Source organism: Sander lucioperca, chromosome 3, assembly GCF_008315115.2.
Source record: "Sander lucioperca isolate FBNREF2018 chromosome 3, SLUC_FBN_1.2, whole genome shotgun sequence".
Taxonomy (NCBI): Eukaryota; Metazoa; Chordata; class Actinopteri; order Perciformes; family Percidae; genus Sander; species Sander lucioperca.
In genome coordinates, this window is record NC_050175.1 from 35,793,924 (window position 1) to 35,813,715 (window position 19,792).

Consider the following 19,792-nt stretch of genomic DNA (forward strand, 5'->3'; position numbering starts at 1 on the left):
ATTCGTCGCTATCAGCTGGCACATAAGCACTATTACAACTTATGCAATTATTACTCATAAGTAGGTAGACGGCGCGATCTGTTTTGTCAAGCAAAACTTTGTTCGCAAATGTTAGCTTGAACGTTGTGCGATTCAGTGCGAAAATGAATGGAAATACCATAAACTCTCAAATCAATTTGATATACCAATTACATAGCATGTGATGTCATTACTCACAGGTTTTTTTATTGGCTTTAAAGCTGTTGGATGGAAACGCACTTTCACTGGCTTTATTCGCATGAGTTCTTTTTAACCGAACTTCAGATAATTTGACAAGCGAGTGTCTGTCTGAGCTCTGGTTTGATGACCGTGATGATGATTCATACATTATGAGGTTAACACATTAGTTTTTCTGTTCTTTTCTCTCCCTCCTCATGCTGTGGGACAGTGATCCCTAAGAGGAACAGCGTGTTTGCAGTGGAGATCAACGGCTTCGTCTCCCACATCTATGGAAGCAAGTTTGAGCAGCGAGCCAGTGAACGCTCCGCCAAGAAGTTTAAAGTGAGAGGAACCATCGACCTGTGATGCATCACTACAGGAAGCTGTGTGCCTCAATGAAAGAGACATTACACTCTCAGACTTCCACTGACCTTTATTGGCAGTCAGAAGGAACTGCCACAACAATGACCAACGTGTCCCGGGGTTCCAGGAGGTTCCCAGCAAAAAGGCCAGATCATTTTACAGTTTTTGTTTCAGTTTTCACCTTGCTGATTATTGACAACTTTCAAAAATAGGTATCAAATATTGATCAAATATGTATCTGACGCACTGTAATACAGATGTAGACTACTTAATCTGACACGCCTTATTTTTCATAAGCTACTTGATCTGAATACTGAAGGTCCTGGTTCAAAAACATTAAGTCAATAACCTGAATGTATTGAGATGATGTGAATGAAAGAGGAACTGGAGAATGTGGCCCCTGAAACTGCAGAGAGAAGACGTGTCACTCTGTTGGAGTTGTGTGAACTACAGAAACACTCACTCAGTACAGAGTGGAGCTTCTTCCTTTTAAAACAGATCTTTGGCTGAGTACAGACAGCGGCTGCAGACAGCACAGACAACACAGAGTTTATTTCTGGTTCCTGGTTGTAGTTGTTAACCTAATCTTTGATCAGATGTATGTGGATTTAAACGCATGCTTTTTGATCATTTTAAATTGTATTTTTGTCAGGCTTTTGCATGGCTGCTTTGAGACAAAAGGGAAAAATTATTGCGTTGAAAGTTTTTTTGGTAGTAAAAAAAATATATATATATTCGGTTACACTTTACTTGAAGGTATCTACATAAGAGTGACATGACACTGTCATGAACGTGTCACAAACAAGTCCTAAACGTTTATGACATAACACTTCATTTAGTAAGCGTCATTCGGTTTTTGTCATGACATGTTAGGGTTAGAGTTAGGGTTCATGTGTTCATGACAGTGTCATGTCACTCTTATGTAGATTCCATCAAGGAAAGTGTTACCCAATATTCATCAAAGAAAAGTATCAACCCTAACCCAGCTATACCTAATAAAAGCCCAACCCTGTTGAGTAACTCATATTGGTGTGCACTGATTAAACTATTGAGTACAAAACCAGTAATAAGTCTTTTTCAGAGGTTTGCTCACCGTGGAGTGAAGAAACAAATTTTTTTCTCGGGAGTCATTGAACTGATTGATTACATTTAAAATATGTTATATTATTATGAGCAAGATGAAGAAAATGTCTGCTGTTTAACAGCAGTATTCAGTTTGTTTAATTCTGTTTGATTATGTGATGTGTATTGTACAGTAGAGGACAGTGCACCCTTTTTGTAACAGAAAATGTGAAACATGGTTGGCTGTACGCTGTACTGGACTGAATACAAATACAACTCTTTGTCTGTGTACTTCCCCGCTCCCCCACCTGCTCCCGGAGATGTCTCACACTTAGCCTCTCACACATTTCCTTGTTAGAGAACTCGTCTATAGCCACATATTGACAGAGCTGAGCTAAAGGAGTCTGTGCTTCCACAGTGCAGAATTGTAGTAGAGCCAAACACTTTTCATCAGTGTGCTATTTAAGGACACCTGAGAGGCCTGCAGCAGGCAGAGGTTTCACTCAGATCAGATTACTGATAAAGATTAATAACACCACAGAATCCAGACTTTCAGGTTTGTATCTGGTACATTGTGTGAAGCCAAAACTCTGTGTGTGCTAGTGTTATGTGCATACGCTGTAGCGTGCTCTCATTATTGAGGACAGTTATTTAAGCTGTGACTCCACTGTCAACAAGTCATTCGCATTTTAAACCCTTGTGCATCACTAGGCACATCTTTGGCTTTTTATTTTTTCGATAATTTTGGCATAAATCTGGATGTGAGTTTTTTTTAATCGAATTTTGGAAGTGCAACTTTAGCTCCTATGATAATAAGATTGCAGGATAAAATCATATTCTATTATATCACACTTTTACTGTAGAGCACTGGCTTCAAAATTGTAGTTTTTACTATTTTCCACCAGAATGAGACATTTTGTCATGTTTGCCCTATGAGGCAAGTAAATGCTATGTTCCTGGTTTCCACTCGGGTTATTGCTGCTGCATTATGGAGCAATGTTGTTGCTAGTCATTGACATATCCTCAGACTGTGGAAAGAAAATCACCACAAAAATCACTACAAAAAAACAAACAGGCATTTAAAGCGTTAACATTCTGAAAATGAATGAATATTTGGTAGTTATAATCAGGAGCAATGCTAGTTAACATTCTAACTCAGTAAAAGTGGAATATAATATCAATATATCATATTTTTATAGCAGTTTTAGGAAGGGTACTTTATTTTTTATTTTTTTAAATCTGACACACAAAAAATAAAAATGCACTAAAATCAATGTTGTTGATAATCATTGACATATCCCAGGCTGCGGAAGTCCCATTATCATTTGGTATAAAGATAATGATTTCATTTTTGTTTTTTTTCCATAACAACAGTGGCATTATGTAAACAAACTGGCATTTAAAAGGTTAAAATTGTGAAAATATATTTGACCAAATATTTGGTCGTGATGATCAGCACTGAAGTTTTAACTCCGTAAAAGCGGTAAAAATATTAATGTATAATTTTAAAGTTATACATAAGTTTGTTTACAGACATTTACGTCCTCTTAGAACCTCTAAATGCAACTTTTTTAAAGATATTTAAAATATTTTTGTATTGTGTACAATGCCAACTAATGCACTGGCCAAGCTATATGTCTTTTTCACAGCAGACATTTGGACATGTAAGAGCAGGAAAAGCACTGGTGAAAATAATAAAATGAGTGATGGCTGAATTCCATTAGTTTCGGGCTCCTGCATGCTGGCTTACTGTCAGGACTGACTGGGACACTTAAATAGAACTGAACCAGCATTAATGTAATTAGCAACACCTGCGCTTCTCCCTTTATCACAACTCAAACTGTCTGCTGTGAAAAATGCCGACTACTTTATCTCAACTGCACAGTGGAAGAATAGAATTCCCCTCAGCCCATGTTAATAAAGTCATTGTGATTAAAATGTTCTCATGTGTGCACTTACTGTAACTTAGGTGTGAGGATTGTGAGGATACTGCCAACTTCTGAAAGAAACAATTTAACGTGCATGAGATGACAAACGAGTTGGCACTGTGTCAGTTTGTCATCTTGTTTTTTTACTGCAGCAGTCTGACAACACTGAAACTGATTGTGAAATGTGAGCTATCGTCAGCTCAGTTTTACTCTGTAGTTATTGTCACAGAGAAAAGATTCCACTCTCTGTTGATGTAGTAGATTGCTGCTTTGTTTTTCCATATACACTACCGGTCAAAAGTTTGGGGTCACTTAGAAATTTCCATTCCACTCCATTACCAGAATACCAGCTGATATCAGTTGCATAGTTTTTTTTAATCAGGGCAGCAGTTTTCAGATTATATCATGTGCTTACATAATTGCAAAAGGGTTCTTGAAATGATTATAGATTAAATCAATTGACATGGCTTTTGTGTAAAATCAGCAGATAAAATCTGAAAGATAAAAAGTGAAAATTCCCAGGAAGCAGGAAAAGAATTTCAGTTCTCAAAAATGTTTCCATTCTGTAAATGCTGGCATTTCCTTCTGTAGAAGGTTTTGTGTCACACTTCAAATGTAGCTCCCTCCCCGTCACCTCTTGAAAAATGGGTTGGTCTTAAAGCTGAAATTACTTTGGAAACTCCCATTGCGCCACAAAGGCTTTAAGTACTTCAACACAGCAGCTTGTCTCCTCAGAAAGATAAGACAAACTATCATAGAAAAGACACTGACAACAGGACTCTTGTTGACTTGTTAACTAGAAACTAAGACACCATGGCGGACCAGCTCTTGTTTACTCAGGATAACCTGGACCGGATCCACGCTGTGGAGAACTCATTTGGGCCCAAGGGGAAGCCCTTGTCCAAGCCGGGTCGGGTTCTGATCGGAGAGGGTCGGCTGATGAAGCTGAGCCGCCGGGGGCCGCAGCCTAAAGTCTTCTTCCTCTTCAACGATGTGCTGGTGTACGGCAGCATCATTCTGAACGGCCGTTGGAACAAAAATCAGAAGATCATTCCTCTAGGTGAGCAACTCATTTGCTTCTCCTCAACACTTGATCCAACTAGACAAAAACTCCCCTGAGGAGGAAGATTAGGCTTGATTGCTCCATCGTTTTAGGGATTTGAAATGCTTTGACAGTTAAAAGTGAACCTCAGACTCACAGAGTAAAAGGTGAAGAAAGACAGTGACAATGTTTAGATGACATTTTGAAACAAGGGATGGCTGTAACTGCTGGCTCACATGCTTGGTGACCATCTGATAATGTCCCTTTGTTACCTTGTCTTAAACTATTCTTTCATAATTTCAGAGGACATCCAGCTGGAGGACTTGGAGGACAGCGTGACAATGAGAAACCAATGGTTGATCCGCACACCATGCAAGTCCTTCTACGTGGCAGCCGTCTCATACGAGGAGAAGCGAGCCTGGATGGAACACATCGAGGACTGGCAGTCCAGACTGTTGCAGAGCGGTGGCTGCAGGCCCGGCTCCACCTTCGCCGTCACCTGGATCCCCGACCATGCCTCTGCGGTCTGCATGCGCTGCTCCAACAAGTTCACCATGGCCCAGCGGCGACACCACTGCCGGAAATGCGGTTTCGTGGTCTGCGGTGCGTGCTCCAAGAAGCGAGCGGTAATCCAACACATTCACCCGACAAAGTGGTTGAGGGTCTGCACCACGTGTCACTCGAGTCTTTCCACGACAGACGCAAAAACCCAAGAGATGTCTCGTCAGAGGGGAAACAGCACAGAGAAGATGGGCTCAGATGAAGATGAAGTGGAGGGATCCAGTGAGGAAGAGGAGGCAGAGGAGCAGATGGAGGACCATGACCCCAGCAGGTGGATGGACTCCTGGTCCCCATATGTCTACCTCAAACCAGACCATTTGAGGCCCCAAACATGAAGCACACCAAGAGTGCTGCAGCCACTCAGAACGCACCTGGCGTTGGACTTTCTATAACATGGACACAACACTGATGCAGCTTTGTGCAAGTTGGTCATGAACATAACAAGACAATAATGTATTAACTTCAACTATTTTGTATATACTGTATTTATTGATGTGAATAATTTGTCTGTTCACATTGTGCTGTTTGTGGGAACACTGTTGCTGTGAAGTCGTCCTTGATTTGCTCTGATAATGTGGTCAGAGGATTTGGAGTAGAACACTAGAGCTAGGCCTCAGTCTGCCTTAGTCTGACTAGATTTTAATTTAATTTAAGCTTTCTACTGATGTCACACACATGGGGGTGTGGCCAACAGAACGCTTCTTCTGCAGCAAATTGAATTAATTAATGTAAACCCATTGAATTTATTTTGTGGAAAAGATTGACCCGATGTCAAATACAAGTGTTAAGTTATTTAAAAATAACATTTTTGAGAAATATTATGTGTATTAGTTTCTTACATCACAAAATGTTTTTTACATTTTTTTTTTTTTTTTATGAACCTTTTTCTTCCGGGTGTCAGGAGGATATGTCAGTGTTTGTGTACATGAGAGTATTTGGACTTAACATGAGCCTCACATTTGTCTTTGAAATTATGAAAAATAAAGCACTTGGAAAATACATATTTGCCTGTGATGATTGGAGTGTTATCAGCCGGTGTTGGAACATGTTGGAAAGGCAGTTACCAGTGCTCTCTTTTGTTGAAATAATGCCACTGCGCTGTTCAGCACATGGAGCTGCACAGTCAGTTTTATTTTTTATTAAGACTGTTTTGTAGATGCTGAGCTAATCTAATCATCATGTAGCTTACTCATGCTAATGCTAGTTTGCTAGCGAACTAGAAAGGAAAAGCCAGTAATGCTTAATAGCTAGTAATGTTAGCTTTTCCTTTTTAGTTCTAGTAGAACTGTTGGATTTGAACAATGTTGACGTTCGCATATGTAAATCAACTGTTTCGAGGCGTTCACTTTTCAGTTAACGATGGATGCGCCCGTAACGGCAAACTCGACGACTCACAGCAGATCTCCACAAACCAATGGGTGACGTCACACATGCTCTGTCCATTAATATTATACAGTCTATGGGTATACCCAATGAGCCCACAGTGTGCCCACGGTATACCCAATGAGCCCACAGTGTGCCGGTATACCCAATGTGTGCCCAATGTTTGCTCTGATTAAACTGTTGATGTGTATAAAACAGCAGTACAAAATATGCTGCTTTGCCTCTCCCACAGTCCTGCTCCCCAGAGTGCCTTGTTAGAGAACTCGTATTGACACCGCTGAGCTAAAGAAGTCTGTGCTTTGGCAGTGCAGAATTGCAGACACCTGACAGGCCTGCAGCAGGCACCGCAGAATCCAGCCTTTCAGTGTTTTTATCTGGTACATTGTGTGAAGCCAAAAATCTGTGTGTGCCAGTACTATGTGCATATGCTGTAGCGTGCTCTCATTAATGAGGACAGTTATTTAAGCTGTCTGTGACTCCACTGTCAATAAGTCATTCACATTTTAAACCCTTGTGCATCACTAGGCACATCTTTGGCTTTCTATTTTTTCGATAACTTTGGCTGTGTTACTGCAGATGGCATAAATAAATGGGGTTTTTTTTATCGAATTTTGGAAGTGCAACCTTAGCTCCTATGATAAGTCTTTAATAAACTAGCTAATATACAGAAACTCAGACCCTTAAGAACAATTTGTCCTCGTAGAAACCCATTAAAATCAAATTTTTTGATCCCATCGTCATTGCAGGATGAAATCATATTCTATTATATCAGACTTTTAATGTAGAGCACTGGCTTCAAAATTGTAGTTTTTACTATTTTCCACCAGATTGAGACATTTTCTCATGTTTGCCCTATGAGACAAGTAAATGCTATGTTCCTGGTTTCCACTCAGGTTATTGCTGCTGCATTGTGGAGCACTGCAGTGTTTGATGCATCAAAATAAATGTTGTTGCTAGTCATTGACATATCCCCAGACTGTGGAAAGAAAATTAAAAATCACAAACCAAACAGGCATTTAAAGAGTTAACATTCTGAAAATGAATGAATATTTGGTAGTTATAATCAGGACCAATGTTAGTTAAAATTCTAACTCAGTAAAAATGGAATATAATATCAATATATCATATTTTTATAGCAGCTTGAGGAAGGGGAATTGTTGTCACTTACAAGGAGTTTTTTTTTTTAAAGCTATGCATGTGTATAGTTTTTGTAGTGGAATTCTAAGTAATGTTGACAACACTGTTGTTGAATCGACATGACGCAATTCGGTTATCGCGCACCACCCCCACCCCCACTGTTTATCCTGTCAAATCATGATGAACTCTTCAGAAGAGGTCATTATCTTGTAATTTTTATGCAACAGAAATGCGGTCAGTCACTTTTTTTGGAGGGATTTTAGTCTTTCTGCTGAACGTGTAGGTCTTGAACGTAACAGACATTCAATAAAAAAAAAAGTCACACATTATAGCTTTAAAGTGTTGAATTCTCAAATATGATTTTTTTTTCCGTTAAGAGTTTTTTTCTGACACAAAATCTGCTCAAAAAATAGAAATGCATCAAAATCAATGTTGGTAATAAATGACAAACCAGACTGGGTGCCCACAGTGTAACCACTGCATGCACCATTGAGCCTACAGTGTTCCACTTTATGCCCACATTATGTAATATTCAGTAACATGTTTTGGTTTGAATGTGTTCAAATATCTATTTTTGCTCAATATGTCCATAAGCAATATTTTTTACGTAATTGCGGTTAATTTGTTTAACCACAATTAAGTGCTAACATTAGCTAAGGTCCTAAGGGGTATGGCTGTATGATGGTCATTTTTTATTTTGTTTGGATATGCCAAATTGTAATAATAAAATTGATTATTGGTCAGACCGTTGAGCTAAAGCTAGGCATTTTGTTAGTTGTTGGCACTTGTCCCTATCCACGTTCATAGCAAAACAAATGAGCTTGATGGTGTTTTAAGCCCTCAATGTTGACTTCAAGGCAGCGCTGCGACCGTCGTCTTCAAGGCACCTAACCTTAACCCTAACCATTGCCTAATCCTGTGCTGCCTGGAAGATGACACCAAACACCAACAAATGACAAGAAAAAAAAATGAAGTAGGCATACAGTAGCAGTGATGACTATTTTGCCACATAGTTTTGCCAATAGTGATGTCTATTTTTTGTACTCCTAATCTGTTTATGGTAAATGATCAATGCTTAGTTTTTTTATTGATAAAGATAAGTCTTCCAGTGTCAATTTCATGTTCATTTTAGAAAAAAATAAAACATTTAATGATAATAAAGAGGTGTGGTTTACTTCATAGGCTATGTGTGTTGTGTGCTGTATACTACATTATGAGGGTCACATAACAGTAATATAACCAAGAGGCATGTCCTGGAGTTTAATTGAAAACTTTAACGTGTTTGAAAAAGTAGTACATCATTAAATATTTTAAATTTGTCTGTGATCCCACGACCATTGCAGCATGAAATCATATTATTATATCAGGCTTTCAATCTAGAGCCCTGGCTTCAAAATTGTAGTTTTACTATTTTCCACCAGATTTAAACTTTTTTTCACGTTGGCCCGACAGGTTAATCATATTATATTTTTAAAGCAGTTTTAAGGAGGGGACTTCCTAAAACTGCACCAAAACAACCCATTGTCATAAACAGACTCTTGAAGCGTGATTTATACTTCTGTGTAAAACATAGGTGGGAGGGAAGTTTTGGTGTATTGCTTTAACAAGGTTGATGTCCGGTTTCATTTTCTTAGAAAACCATTTCAAATAAAGAGGAACTATTGCACTGTAGAAATCAACCACAAGATGTTGAGTGTGATAGATTAACACACTCTTCGCTTCCTTCTCGTTTATCTGAAACCTTAGTAGTTAACACTAAGTGATGCTGGTCTTTCCTGCTGCAGTTTCTTATAAACACTCTTATGCTCACGTTTTGAATGCTTTTTCAGTGGTGGGACAGTATTCAGATATAAGTTGCTCTGTTAAAAGTAAAAGCCTTGCATCCAAAACTTTACTCATCTACAGAAATACTATCAGCCATCAAAAGTTAAGTTAAGTATACTCATTATGAAAAATGCCCTCTTTCATAGAATTGGAGCATTGGAGAGCTATTATTGATGCATTAGTCTGGATCAATGTAAAGTACATTGTCTTCTGCTCTCTGTGTGTTGCCATTCTCAAACTCTGTTCGGGAACAACAATAAACCGGCAGATACAAACTACTACATATACTGTTGTAGGGAAACATGGTTTCCAAGGTATTTTAAAGAGTAATTTCTGTGTTTTTCAACCTGGACCTCTCTTCCCATGCATTAGTGTCTAAATGACTACTGTGAATAAAAATATTTGAAATTGGTTTAGTACGTACGTCATGGTAGTCATGGTCATGGGGTCATGGTAGTACGTTGGCTCAGTGGGTAGAGCAGGCGCACATATACTGTCGAGGTGTATGCCTTGATGCAGAGGTCCGGGATTTGAATCCAACCTGTGACGATTTCCTGCATGTCTTCCCCCTCTCTCTCCCCTTTCTCACCTAAGCTGTCCTATCAATTAAAGGCGGAAAAGCCCAAAAAATAAAGAAATTGGTTTAGTAAGAACGCTGTAACCGGCAGCCGCTAACCGGGCTGCAATGTAACTCTATAGAGCAAATGTGCATTGTTAATTTTCATCCACTAAAAGTGCTGTTTTTGCCACTGACAGGCTCAGATTATTATTCTAAGTGACTAAATTATGGAAATGATCCCTACAGAGATAGACCTTTTTGTTAGAGTAAGATCATTAACCAGAAACAGCTCCGAAATCACCATCGCCAAACTCACTAGACTCCATTTAAATAAACAGTACTTTCAGCATGTATAGAGCCAGCATATTTTTACCTGTAAATTGGTGAATTAAGGGTTTATTTCAACCTAGTCTATATCCTTGACATTCCACTTCAGGGATTTCTCTGGTGCCGCAGGAAATTCCGCCAGATCCATGTATTTTCCGTTTCCTTCCGCTTTGTTTGTGTTGGAATTGTAAATTTGGTGGATTTATGAGGACTATTGTTGACTGCTCCTCAGATCTCTGCAGGGTAAATCCAGACAGCTAGCTAGACTATCTGTCCAATCTGAGTTTTCTCTCGCACAACTATTTTGCAGCGGCTCTGTGCGGAGTTTAGCGCCGCCCATGACAATTCTGATTGGTTTAAAGAAATGCCATTAAACCAGAGCACGTTTTTCTCCAATACCCGAATGTTATGTGGAGTAGCCAGACCCTCCTTCAGAGCGCTTTGGAGGAGGGTCTGGCAAAGCGAGACTAATTTCGACCAAACCAGAGTGGTGATTGTTGGAACAGTGGAAACACAACCATGACAGCTTTTGACAGTTTTATTTTGTTTCTGTTGATCTTGAATAATGTGTGCTTACAATCATAAAATTAAATTTTTTTTAGATGGAGTCTGGTGGGTTTAGCTATAGCGATTTCGGGGCTGTATTTATCTTTAAAAAAATAGGATTTTACTCTTTGACACAAAGGTCTAACTCTGTGGGGATCCTTTCCATAATGTTGTCAGACACTTCAAATAATAATCTGAACCTGTCAGTGGCAATAACGCAAGTAAACAACAAGTAAATTGAAGGTGCGCAATTCCCCATTACTGTTACATTGCAGCTTGACTGCAGCGGTCTTGCTTACTGCAGCGGATTGTGAGGACGGCTGAAAGAGATCACTGAGGCCTCTCTTCCCTCCCTCTCTGACATCTACAACAACCACTGTCTGCACAAAGCCATTAGCATTGTTAAGGACATAACACACCCGTCCCATGCACTCTTTTCCTTACTGCCATCAGGTAGAAGGTACCGCAGTATAACTGCCCGCACCTCCAGAAGGGGGAAGAGCTTCTTCCCTCAAGCAGTCATACTGTTGAACAACAAAACATGATTCAAATTTCTTTTCACACGGAACTGAAATGCACCCCTGCACCTTTTTTTATGCTGCTAAAACTCTATATATCCTACCTCAATCAGTGCTCTGTTACAAGTTTACTTATACCCTGTCTTTTGTTGTCTGTTGTCTGTCCTGTCCCTTGTCTGTCTTAAATGCTCTACTTTAAGTAGTAATTGCACTTTATGTAAAGTCTATAATGTGTGTGCACTAAATGTAGCCTGTCTCGAATGTCATTTGTATATAATGTCATTTTCATGTATTTTAAATGTGTAACACCACTTAATCCATGGTGAAACGTTGTTTCGTTTCACTATATACAGTGTATATGTTTGAAATGACAATAAAACCAACATGACTTCACTGACTAATACTGGACCAATTGTTCCCATCAGTCACTTAGACACAAAAAAACCATGGTAAAAATAGGGTCCAGGTTGGAAAAAAAGACAAAGTTACCCTTTTAAGCCCCTTTATATCTGACCCGTCTGTATTATAACCCAACTTCAGGTTTGTTCATGGGCCACATGTTTTTTTATTTTTATTTAATTAAACATATTGTCTTATGACATGATTAAGCCATGTCTACTGTTCTTAGTGCTTCACAATGGGATATTCTAAAAGAAATATTGCCTAATAGTATGTTTACACGTCTTCACAAGAGAACAAATGAACCTTGTTTGAGATTACTTATTACTGTCTGCATTATTACATTGTCACTCAAGGGTGAAACAATTTTCAACATTTTCTTGTTCCGTGCAGCCACCTTGCCAGAGGCAGGTAAGTCAAACAGGTTTGACATTACTGTCAAAGCCATGGCTCAGTGTCATGGCTTTTCCCACTTATGATAAAAGCCTGTTATACAATACAATAGTTTTTTTTTCAAAGTGGATGTGGAACACTGGCATCTGCTGTATGGAAAAATACAGAAGTGTGTCGAAGGTTGTGCAATGTTTACGCAGTCTAGGGACTATTTTCACTTCCAGCTCAGGGAAAATACCCAAAAATCTGTTGTGACGACCACACCTGTAACCACCACACACCTATTTCTCGGTTGGTGACAAACCCACACACTGCCAGCTCAGCACTGCACACCTCGAGACACAGATAAGTACATGTTGTTTGCAATATGTTAATGTTAACACACATTAGCCTGATCAATCATGAAACCAAATTAACACTCAGTACCACTTATAATGATGAGAAAACCTCACAACAATAGGACTATAATTAGCAATCCAGTACTGACTAATTATTAATACACGACAGATGGCTCCTCACTAAGCTTAGTCCTTACTGTAGCTGTAATAATACACATCAATAAATGCCCCTGTAGTACTTATAATCAGTAATGCTGGCATGTATTATTGCAGCCACCGTGGACATACACTGCAGTGTACACATCTGGACTTGTATGGACTTTGTTTGGTACTGTTAGCAAAGCCAATTAGCAGTTAGGAAGCATACAAAGCAATATCCAGACAGGGGACAAAACAAAGGGAAAAAGGAATGCATAATAATGGCAAAAAATGACTTAATAATATTAACTTGTTTGTGTAGCACCTTCTAAATGACAGCCTGTATAGTTCTTCAGTTGATTTTCAAAAGTGTCAACAGAGCTTGCATATCTAAGGTTGCTGGGCAGGGAGTCTTGGAGCGTAGCTGGAAGCAGTTTCTCTGCTTGTTTTGTGGGCTACTTCAGAGTATCCGAGGACCTGAGGTGGTTGGTTGATAAGGAATTAAGAAGTCTGAAATGTAAGAAGGGGCTATATCATCAAATCTAAAATGGAAAAAAAAATCTGCATCCCAGTGCCCACAACCACAAGATATGAGGGTTTACTGAAATGTTTAACACGAATGAAAATTATGTCAATCATATATACTATGGCCTTCCCAGTCAATCAACTGAACAGCTATGGGAGATTCTGGATGTCAAAACCATTTATGGTGGGGTTCCTTTTTTTCATCTGAACAGAGCACATGTTACAGGCACATGTTAAGTCCAAATGCTCACAAACACTGACATAATCCTCCTCCCTGAAGAAAAAAAGTTGTTGTTGATGTGTTTTATTATTTTTCTTTTTTACATAACTTGAGTAATAAGATGTTTGTGATGTAAAAAAAAAACATATTACACTTTTTTTGTTTTTACTCAAAAAAGTTATTTATTTATTTATTCTTTATAACATGACCCTTGTAGTGGATGTCAGGTCAATCTTTTCCACAAAATGCACAGCACAGTACATTTACACAATATAAATTCATCAAAGTTTTTGCTACAGAAGAAGTGTTCTGTTGGCCACACCCCCATGTGTGTGACATCGCTAGAAAGCCCTGCATGTTCTTTCCACAGGAGGTAGTCTTAAATTAAAATCTAGTCAGACTAAGGCAGACTGAGGCCTAGCTCTAGTGTTCTACTCCAAATCCTCTGACCACATTATCAGAGCAAATCAAGGACGACTTCACAGCAACAGTGTTCCCACAAACAGCACAATGTGAACAGACAAATTATTCACATCAATAAATACAGTATGTACAAATTAGTTGAACTTAATACATTATTGTCTTGTTATGTTCATGACCGACTGCACAAAGCTGCATCAGTGTTGTGTCCATGTTATAGAAAGTCCAACGCCAGGTGCGTTCTGAGTGGCTGCAGCACTCTTGGTGTGCTTCATGTTTGGGGCCTCAAATGGTCTGGTTTGAGGTAGACATATGGGGACCAGGAGTCCATCAGGGTCGTCAGGGACCACCTGCTGGGGTCATGGTCCTCCATCTGCTCCTCTGCCTCCTCTTCCTCACTGAATCCGTCCACTTCATCTTCATCTGAGCTGATCTTCTCTGTGCTGTTTCCCCTCTGACGAGACATCTCTTGGGTTTTTGCGTCCGTCGTGGAAAGACTCGAGTGACACGTGGTGCAGACCCTCAACCACTTTGTCGGGTGAATGTGTTGGATTACCGCTCGCTTCTTGGAGCACGCACCGCAGACCACGAAACCGCATTTCCGGCAGTGGTGTCGCCGCTGGGCCATGGTGAACTTGTTGGAGCAGCGCATGCAGACCGCAGAGGCATGGTCGGGGATCCAGGTAACGGCGAAGGTGGAGCCGGGCCTGCAGCCACCGCTCTGCAACAGTCTGGACTGCCAGTCCTCGATGTGTTCCATCCAGGCTCGCTTCTCCTCGTATGAGACGGCTGCCACGTAGAAGGACTTGCATGGTGTGCGGATCAACCATTGGTTCCTCATTGTCACGCTGTCCTCCAAGTCCTTCAGCTGGATGTCCTCTGAAATTATGAAAGAATAGTTTAAGACAAGGTAACAAAGGGACGTTATCAGATGGTCACCAAGCATGTGAGCCAGCAGTTACAGCCATCCCTTGTTTCAAAATGTCATCTAAACACTGTCACTGCATGTAGCTGCAGAGATGTAGGCCAATCCCCCACCCACAGCCAGCCCACCAATTGGCTCGCAGTGTAAACCTGTTGCTGAATGTTTTGGCCCTTTGTTCTCATTCTTCACCTTTTACTCTGTGAGTCTGAGGTTCACTTTTAACTGTCAAAGCATTTCAAATCCCTAAAACGATGGATCAATCAAGCCTAATCTTCCTCCTCAGGGGAGTTTTTGTCTAGTTGGATTAAGTGGTGAGGAGAAGCAGATGAGTTGCTCACCTAGAGGAATGATCTTCTGATTTTTGTTCCAACGGCCGTTCAGAATGATGCTGCCGTACACCAGCACATCATTGAAGAGGAAGAAGACTTTAGGCTGCGGCCCCCGGCGGCTCAGCTTCATCAGCCGACCCTCTCCGATCAGAACCCGACCCGGCTTGGACAAGGGCTTCCCCTTGGGCCCAAATGAGTTCTCCACAGCGTGGATCCGGTCCAGGTTATCCTGAGTAAACAAGAGCTGGTCCGCCATGGTGTCTTAGTTTCTAGTAAACAAGTCAACAAGAGTCCTGTTGTCAGTGTCTTTTCTATGATAGTTTGTCTTATCTTTCTGAGGAGACAAGCTGCTGTGTTGAAGTACTTAAAGCATTTGTTTTTTGTTGCGCAATGGGAGTTTCCAAAATAAGTTCAGCTTTAAGACCAACCCATTTTTCAAGAGGTGATGGGGAGGGAGCTACATTTGAAGTGTGACACAGAAAAACTTATAAGGAAATGCCAGCATTTACAGAATGGAAACAAAGAAAAACTGCTTCCTGGGAAATTTCACTTCACTTTTGTATGTGCTGATTTTACACAGGTTAGATAGGGTTCAAAAACCCTATGAAAAAACGAGGTAGAGATGATGTGACCCTGCCCGGAGGAAGCCCGGGGCCCCCGTCTGGAGCCAGGCCCAGATGGAGGGCCCGTCAGCGAGCGCCTGGTGGCCGGGTTTGCCACGGAGCCCGGCCGGGCACAGCCCGAAAAAGCTACGTGGCACCTCTCTCTCCAACCCATGGGCCCACCACCTGTGGGAGGAACCGCTGGGGTCGGGTGCGCTGCCACATGGGTGGCAGTGAAGGTCAGGGGCCTCGACGGACCAGACCCGGGCAGCAGACGCTGGCTCTGGGGACGTGGAACATCACCTCTCTGTGGGGGAAGGAACCGGAACTTGTGCGGGAGGTGGAGCGCTACCAGTTGGATCTGGTGGGGCTTACCTCTACGCACAGTCTCGGTTCTGGAACCATACTCCTGGATAGGGGTTGGACTCTTTTCTTCTCCGGAGTTGCCCAGGGTGTGAGGCGCCGGGCGGGTGTGGGGATACTCACAAGCCCCCGGCTGAGCGCCGCTACGTTGGAGTTTACCCCGGTGGACGAGAGGGTCGCCTCCCTACGCCTGCGGGTTGTGGGGGGGAAAACTCTGACTGTTGTTTGTGCGTATGCACCAAACAAGAGCTCGGAGTATTCGGCCTTCTTGGAGACCTTGAATGGAGTCCTGTATGGGGCTCCAGTAGGGGACTCCATAGTTCTGCTGGGGGACTTCAACGCGCACGTGGGCAATGATGGAGACACATGGAGAGGCGTGATTGGGAGGAACGGCCTCCCTGATCTAAACCAGAGTGGTTGTTTGTTGTTGGACTTCTGTGCTAGTCATGGATTGTCTATAACGAACACCATGTTCGAACATAGGGATGCTCATAAGTGTACTTGGTACCAGAGCACCCTAGGCCATAGGTCAATGATCGATTTTATAATCGTTTCATCTGATCTGAGGCCGTATGTTTTGGACACTCGGGTGAAGAGAGGGGCAGAGCTGTCAACTGATCACCATCTGGTGGTGAGTTGGGTCAGACGGTGGGGGAAGACTCTGGACAGACCTGGTAAACCCAAACGGGTAGTGCGGGTGAACTGGGAATGTCTGGAGGAGGCCCCTGTCCGACAGACTTTCAACTCACACCTCCGGCGGAGCTTTTCGTGCATCCCTGTGGAGGCTGGGGGCATTGAACCCGAGTGGACAATGTTCAAAGTTTCCATTGCTGAAGCTGCGGCGGGGAGCTGTGGTCTTAGGGTCTTAGGTGCCTCAAGGGGCGGCAACCCACGAACACCGTGGTGGACACCGGTGGTCAGGGAAGCTGTCCGACTGAAGAAGGAGTCTTTCTGGGATATGTTATCCCAGGGGACTCCGGAGGCAGTTGCAAGGTACCGAAGGGCCCGAAGGGCTGCAGCCTCTGCCGTGAAAGAGGCAAAGCAGCGGGTGTGGGAGAAGTTCGGAGAAGACATGGAGAAGGACTTTCGGTCGGCACCAAGGTGCTTCTGGAAAACCGTTCGCCACCTCAGGAGGGGGAAGCGGGGAACCATCCAAGCTGTGTACAGTAAGGATGGGACGCTGCTGACCTCAGCCTGCCTGTTTCTTGTACAGTAATAGCGTTACTGAAGGCTGGCTCTAGCTCCATAGGTTACTCCAAGCTTCTTCCCTTGTGAACACCTCCGCTCTTCACTCTTCTCACACCACGCTCCAATCTGCACACTGCTGTTTACCTTTTCCTGCTACAACTGAAATCCCATGGGACTTCAGCGCAAGACTACCGCCAGCCTTCTGTAACGCTGTTACTTTACAAGAACCAGGCATCATTTGGCCCGTTTCCATGTAGTTACATAGTCACTGATATAATCATAACCACTACTGTGCTCAATTACCTATTTTTGAGGGGGAAATAAACTTTTTTCGCCGCAAAAATTTCGCCGCGAAAGCATGAACTGTCCTCTGGAGGACATCCACCAGACCAGCGGGCGCCCGTGGATTGTTGTCGGCCGCGGCAGGCGGGGAAGGCGGGGAGGAATTAGAAGGATGCCGGTGGGCCCTGCTAGCCTGGCTAAGGCAACTAACACACAGTTCGCCACTGCATAGACTACTATTCACCAACGCCAGATGGATCGCACACAAAATGGATATATATGCTACAAATACACAGGGAACTGCTGCTTGATGATTATTACCGAAGCCTGGCTGAACACACTCACTCATCCCAGACGGCAGCTAGCAGCTAACAGGGTAGATGAATGTAAACAATGTCTGAGTTGAAAACGCATCTTGTTGTCATGTAAGGGCCCTGTTCATGTTGCACAGACATTTTAATTGCATTTTGTGTCTGTTAAGAGGCACAAAGGCACTCTTTATGATATGCCCCCAAAACTGCCATTCTAGCGAAGTGGGAGCTCTCGGCATTAGCTGCAGCAGCTCCAGTTAGCTAGCACCGATTCGGCTCGTTTTTTTTTGCTATCGACAGTACTCACATACTTATAGCGATCAAGATTAACGTAAAAATTGCCCGGAGTTCTCCTTTAATGATTAGCAAACTAGCAACTTTCTTTTTGGCTTAATTAGCTTTGTATCAACTCATTTGGCAATGGCTTGAATGTAACGGACGCTTAATAATATAAAATATTCGCGCACTATAGCTTTAAACATCTGTGATACAAAGTGTAAAGCTAAATTTATAACCAAATGTTCATCACTTTATATGACTCCACACAAGCTACTGTACTTGGCAGTCCCAGCTGGAGACAGAGTCACAGATAAGGTAGAGGACAGCACCCCCTACTGTGCCCGGTCAGCAAGTCAAAAAAGATTCCCCAACACTGCTGCTTCACAAGGGGCTGGATTTGGGTGAAATTACAAATGCATTGTGTTGATTCTTCTCACCACAGTTGGCCACAGACATACAGTATATTCACAGGAATAGCCCTGATACTAAATGATTTGAATTATATCAAATAAACACTCCCAGTGGAAATGTAGGTTGGTAAGGGATTTCTGGAGAGGTTCATCGTGCTGTTGGACTCATGGTTTTAGTACACCACCCCTTTGAACCTAGAATGTTTATTACAAATGTATACCATACACATTTATATATAAATGGGTCAATATGTTCTCATTAGTATGTGTATTTTGCAATCAGAGATGCTTAACTGTAAAAGTAAAAGTTAATCATCCACACCTGTTGGTAAGTGGATTAAGGAGATGGCATCAGAAAAATGACATGCAACAAAGACTAATTTAGGGGAATATGGGGCCACAGTGTCTTCCATTTTGTGTATTTGTTTTGTTTTGTTGTGTTAAAATTTGAATTTAATTTTCAGGGAATACCAATGCAATTTTGTTGCGATCCTGCCAAACAGTAGTGCAATGACAATAAAGCCTCTTGTGTTTTGTACAAAATTGCAGGCACTACTTTGACCGATCTCCCCAATTTATATTAAAGTGAGAGTTTTTATGAAGGCGGAGCCACCCTCTGTCACCGGCATTTCAGTTGCTCCCGTCTGGTCGTAGTTACAGCTTGCTTGGATGCAGGATGAACAGGTTAAAAATCTGTTACTGCTGCTATACATGCACTTGTACTGTTGGTGTTTTGTAATGATTGTATGTGTTGGTTGCTGGTTGGATCACAAATTACCCCTCAGGGATAATAAAGACTACATTGACTTTGGGTTACACTGTCAGAAGTGGATCATTTTGGTTCTTTAAGAAAAATAATAGGCGCGTGGAAGACATATAATGGTGATTGTAATTTAATAGTTTGAACTAAATATGGACGATCGGAGATCCACTTTAATACTGGGAGAGACAGAAGTTAATCTGCCCTCATCTGAACAAGTATACCCTCTTCATCATTTTCACTGCCCTCTGCCGGTTAAAGCTATAGTGCTTAGTTTCTGTCTCCCCCATGAGGAATTCTAAGTAATGACAACAAAACTGTCGATGAAACAAGCCTTCTATGACCGCGCATGGTCTTAATTAGCTTTTTAGCAACTCATTTGGCAATGGCTTGAATGTAACAGACGTTCATTAATATCAAAAAGTTACGCACTAAAGCTTTAAACCATTGCCACTTTCCAGT

At 41.8% G+C, this 19,792-nt stretch overlaps 3 protein-coding genes and 1 long non-coding RNA gene across 4 annotated transcripts in view; 2 read left to right on the top strand and 2 right to left on the bottom strand.

Annotated features, from left to right (window-relative positions):
- Window positions 1–19,792, top strand: part of pop4 (POP4 homolog, ribonuclease P/MRP subunit) — a 32,675-nt gene that overhangs the window by 11,893 nt on the left and 990 nt on the right. The window contains exons 8-9 of the mRNA XM_031292746.2: window positions 428–585; window positions 6,215–6,220. Of these exons, the coding sequence (XP_031148606.1) occupies window positions 428–564 (137 nt within the window). The 3' untranslated portion in view covers window positions 565–585; window positions 6,215–6,220. The remainder of the gene's footprint in view (window positions 1–427; window positions 586–6,214; window positions 6,221–19,792) is intronic.
- plekhf1 (pleckstrin homology domain containing, family F (with FYVE domain) member 1) lies at window positions 4,231–6,153 on the top strand. The gene is made up of 3 exons (XM_031292742.2): window positions 4,231–4,611; window positions 4,897–5,746; window positions 5,944–6,153. Exons 1-2 carry the CDS (start codon window positions 4,365–4,367, stop codon window positions 5,487–5,489), a joined length of 840 nt encoding a protein of 279 aa, XP_031148602.1. The 5' UTR covers window positions 4,231–4,364; the 3' UTR covers window positions 5,490–5,746; window positions 5,944–6,153.
- On the bottom strand, window positions 5,587–19,458 carry LOC116045220. The gene is made up of 3 exons (XR_004103878.1): window positions 19,445–19,458; window positions 13,616–13,629; window positions 5,587–5,661 (listed from the first exon to the last, which is right to left on the bottom strand). It is a non-coding gene; the product is annotated as an uncharacterized LOC116045220 (long non-coding RNA).
- Window positions 13,750–15,514, bottom strand: LOC116045212 (pleckstrin homology domain-containing family F member 2-like). The gene is made up of 2 exons (XM_031292740.2): window positions 15,145–15,514; window positions 13,750–14,760 (listed from the first exon to the last, which is right to left on the bottom strand). Exons 1-2 carry the CDS (start codon window positions 15,389–15,391, stop codon window positions 14,153–14,155), a joined length of 855 nt encoding a protein of 284 aa, XP_031148600.1. The 5' UTR covers window positions 15,392–15,514; the 3' UTR covers window positions 13,750–14,152.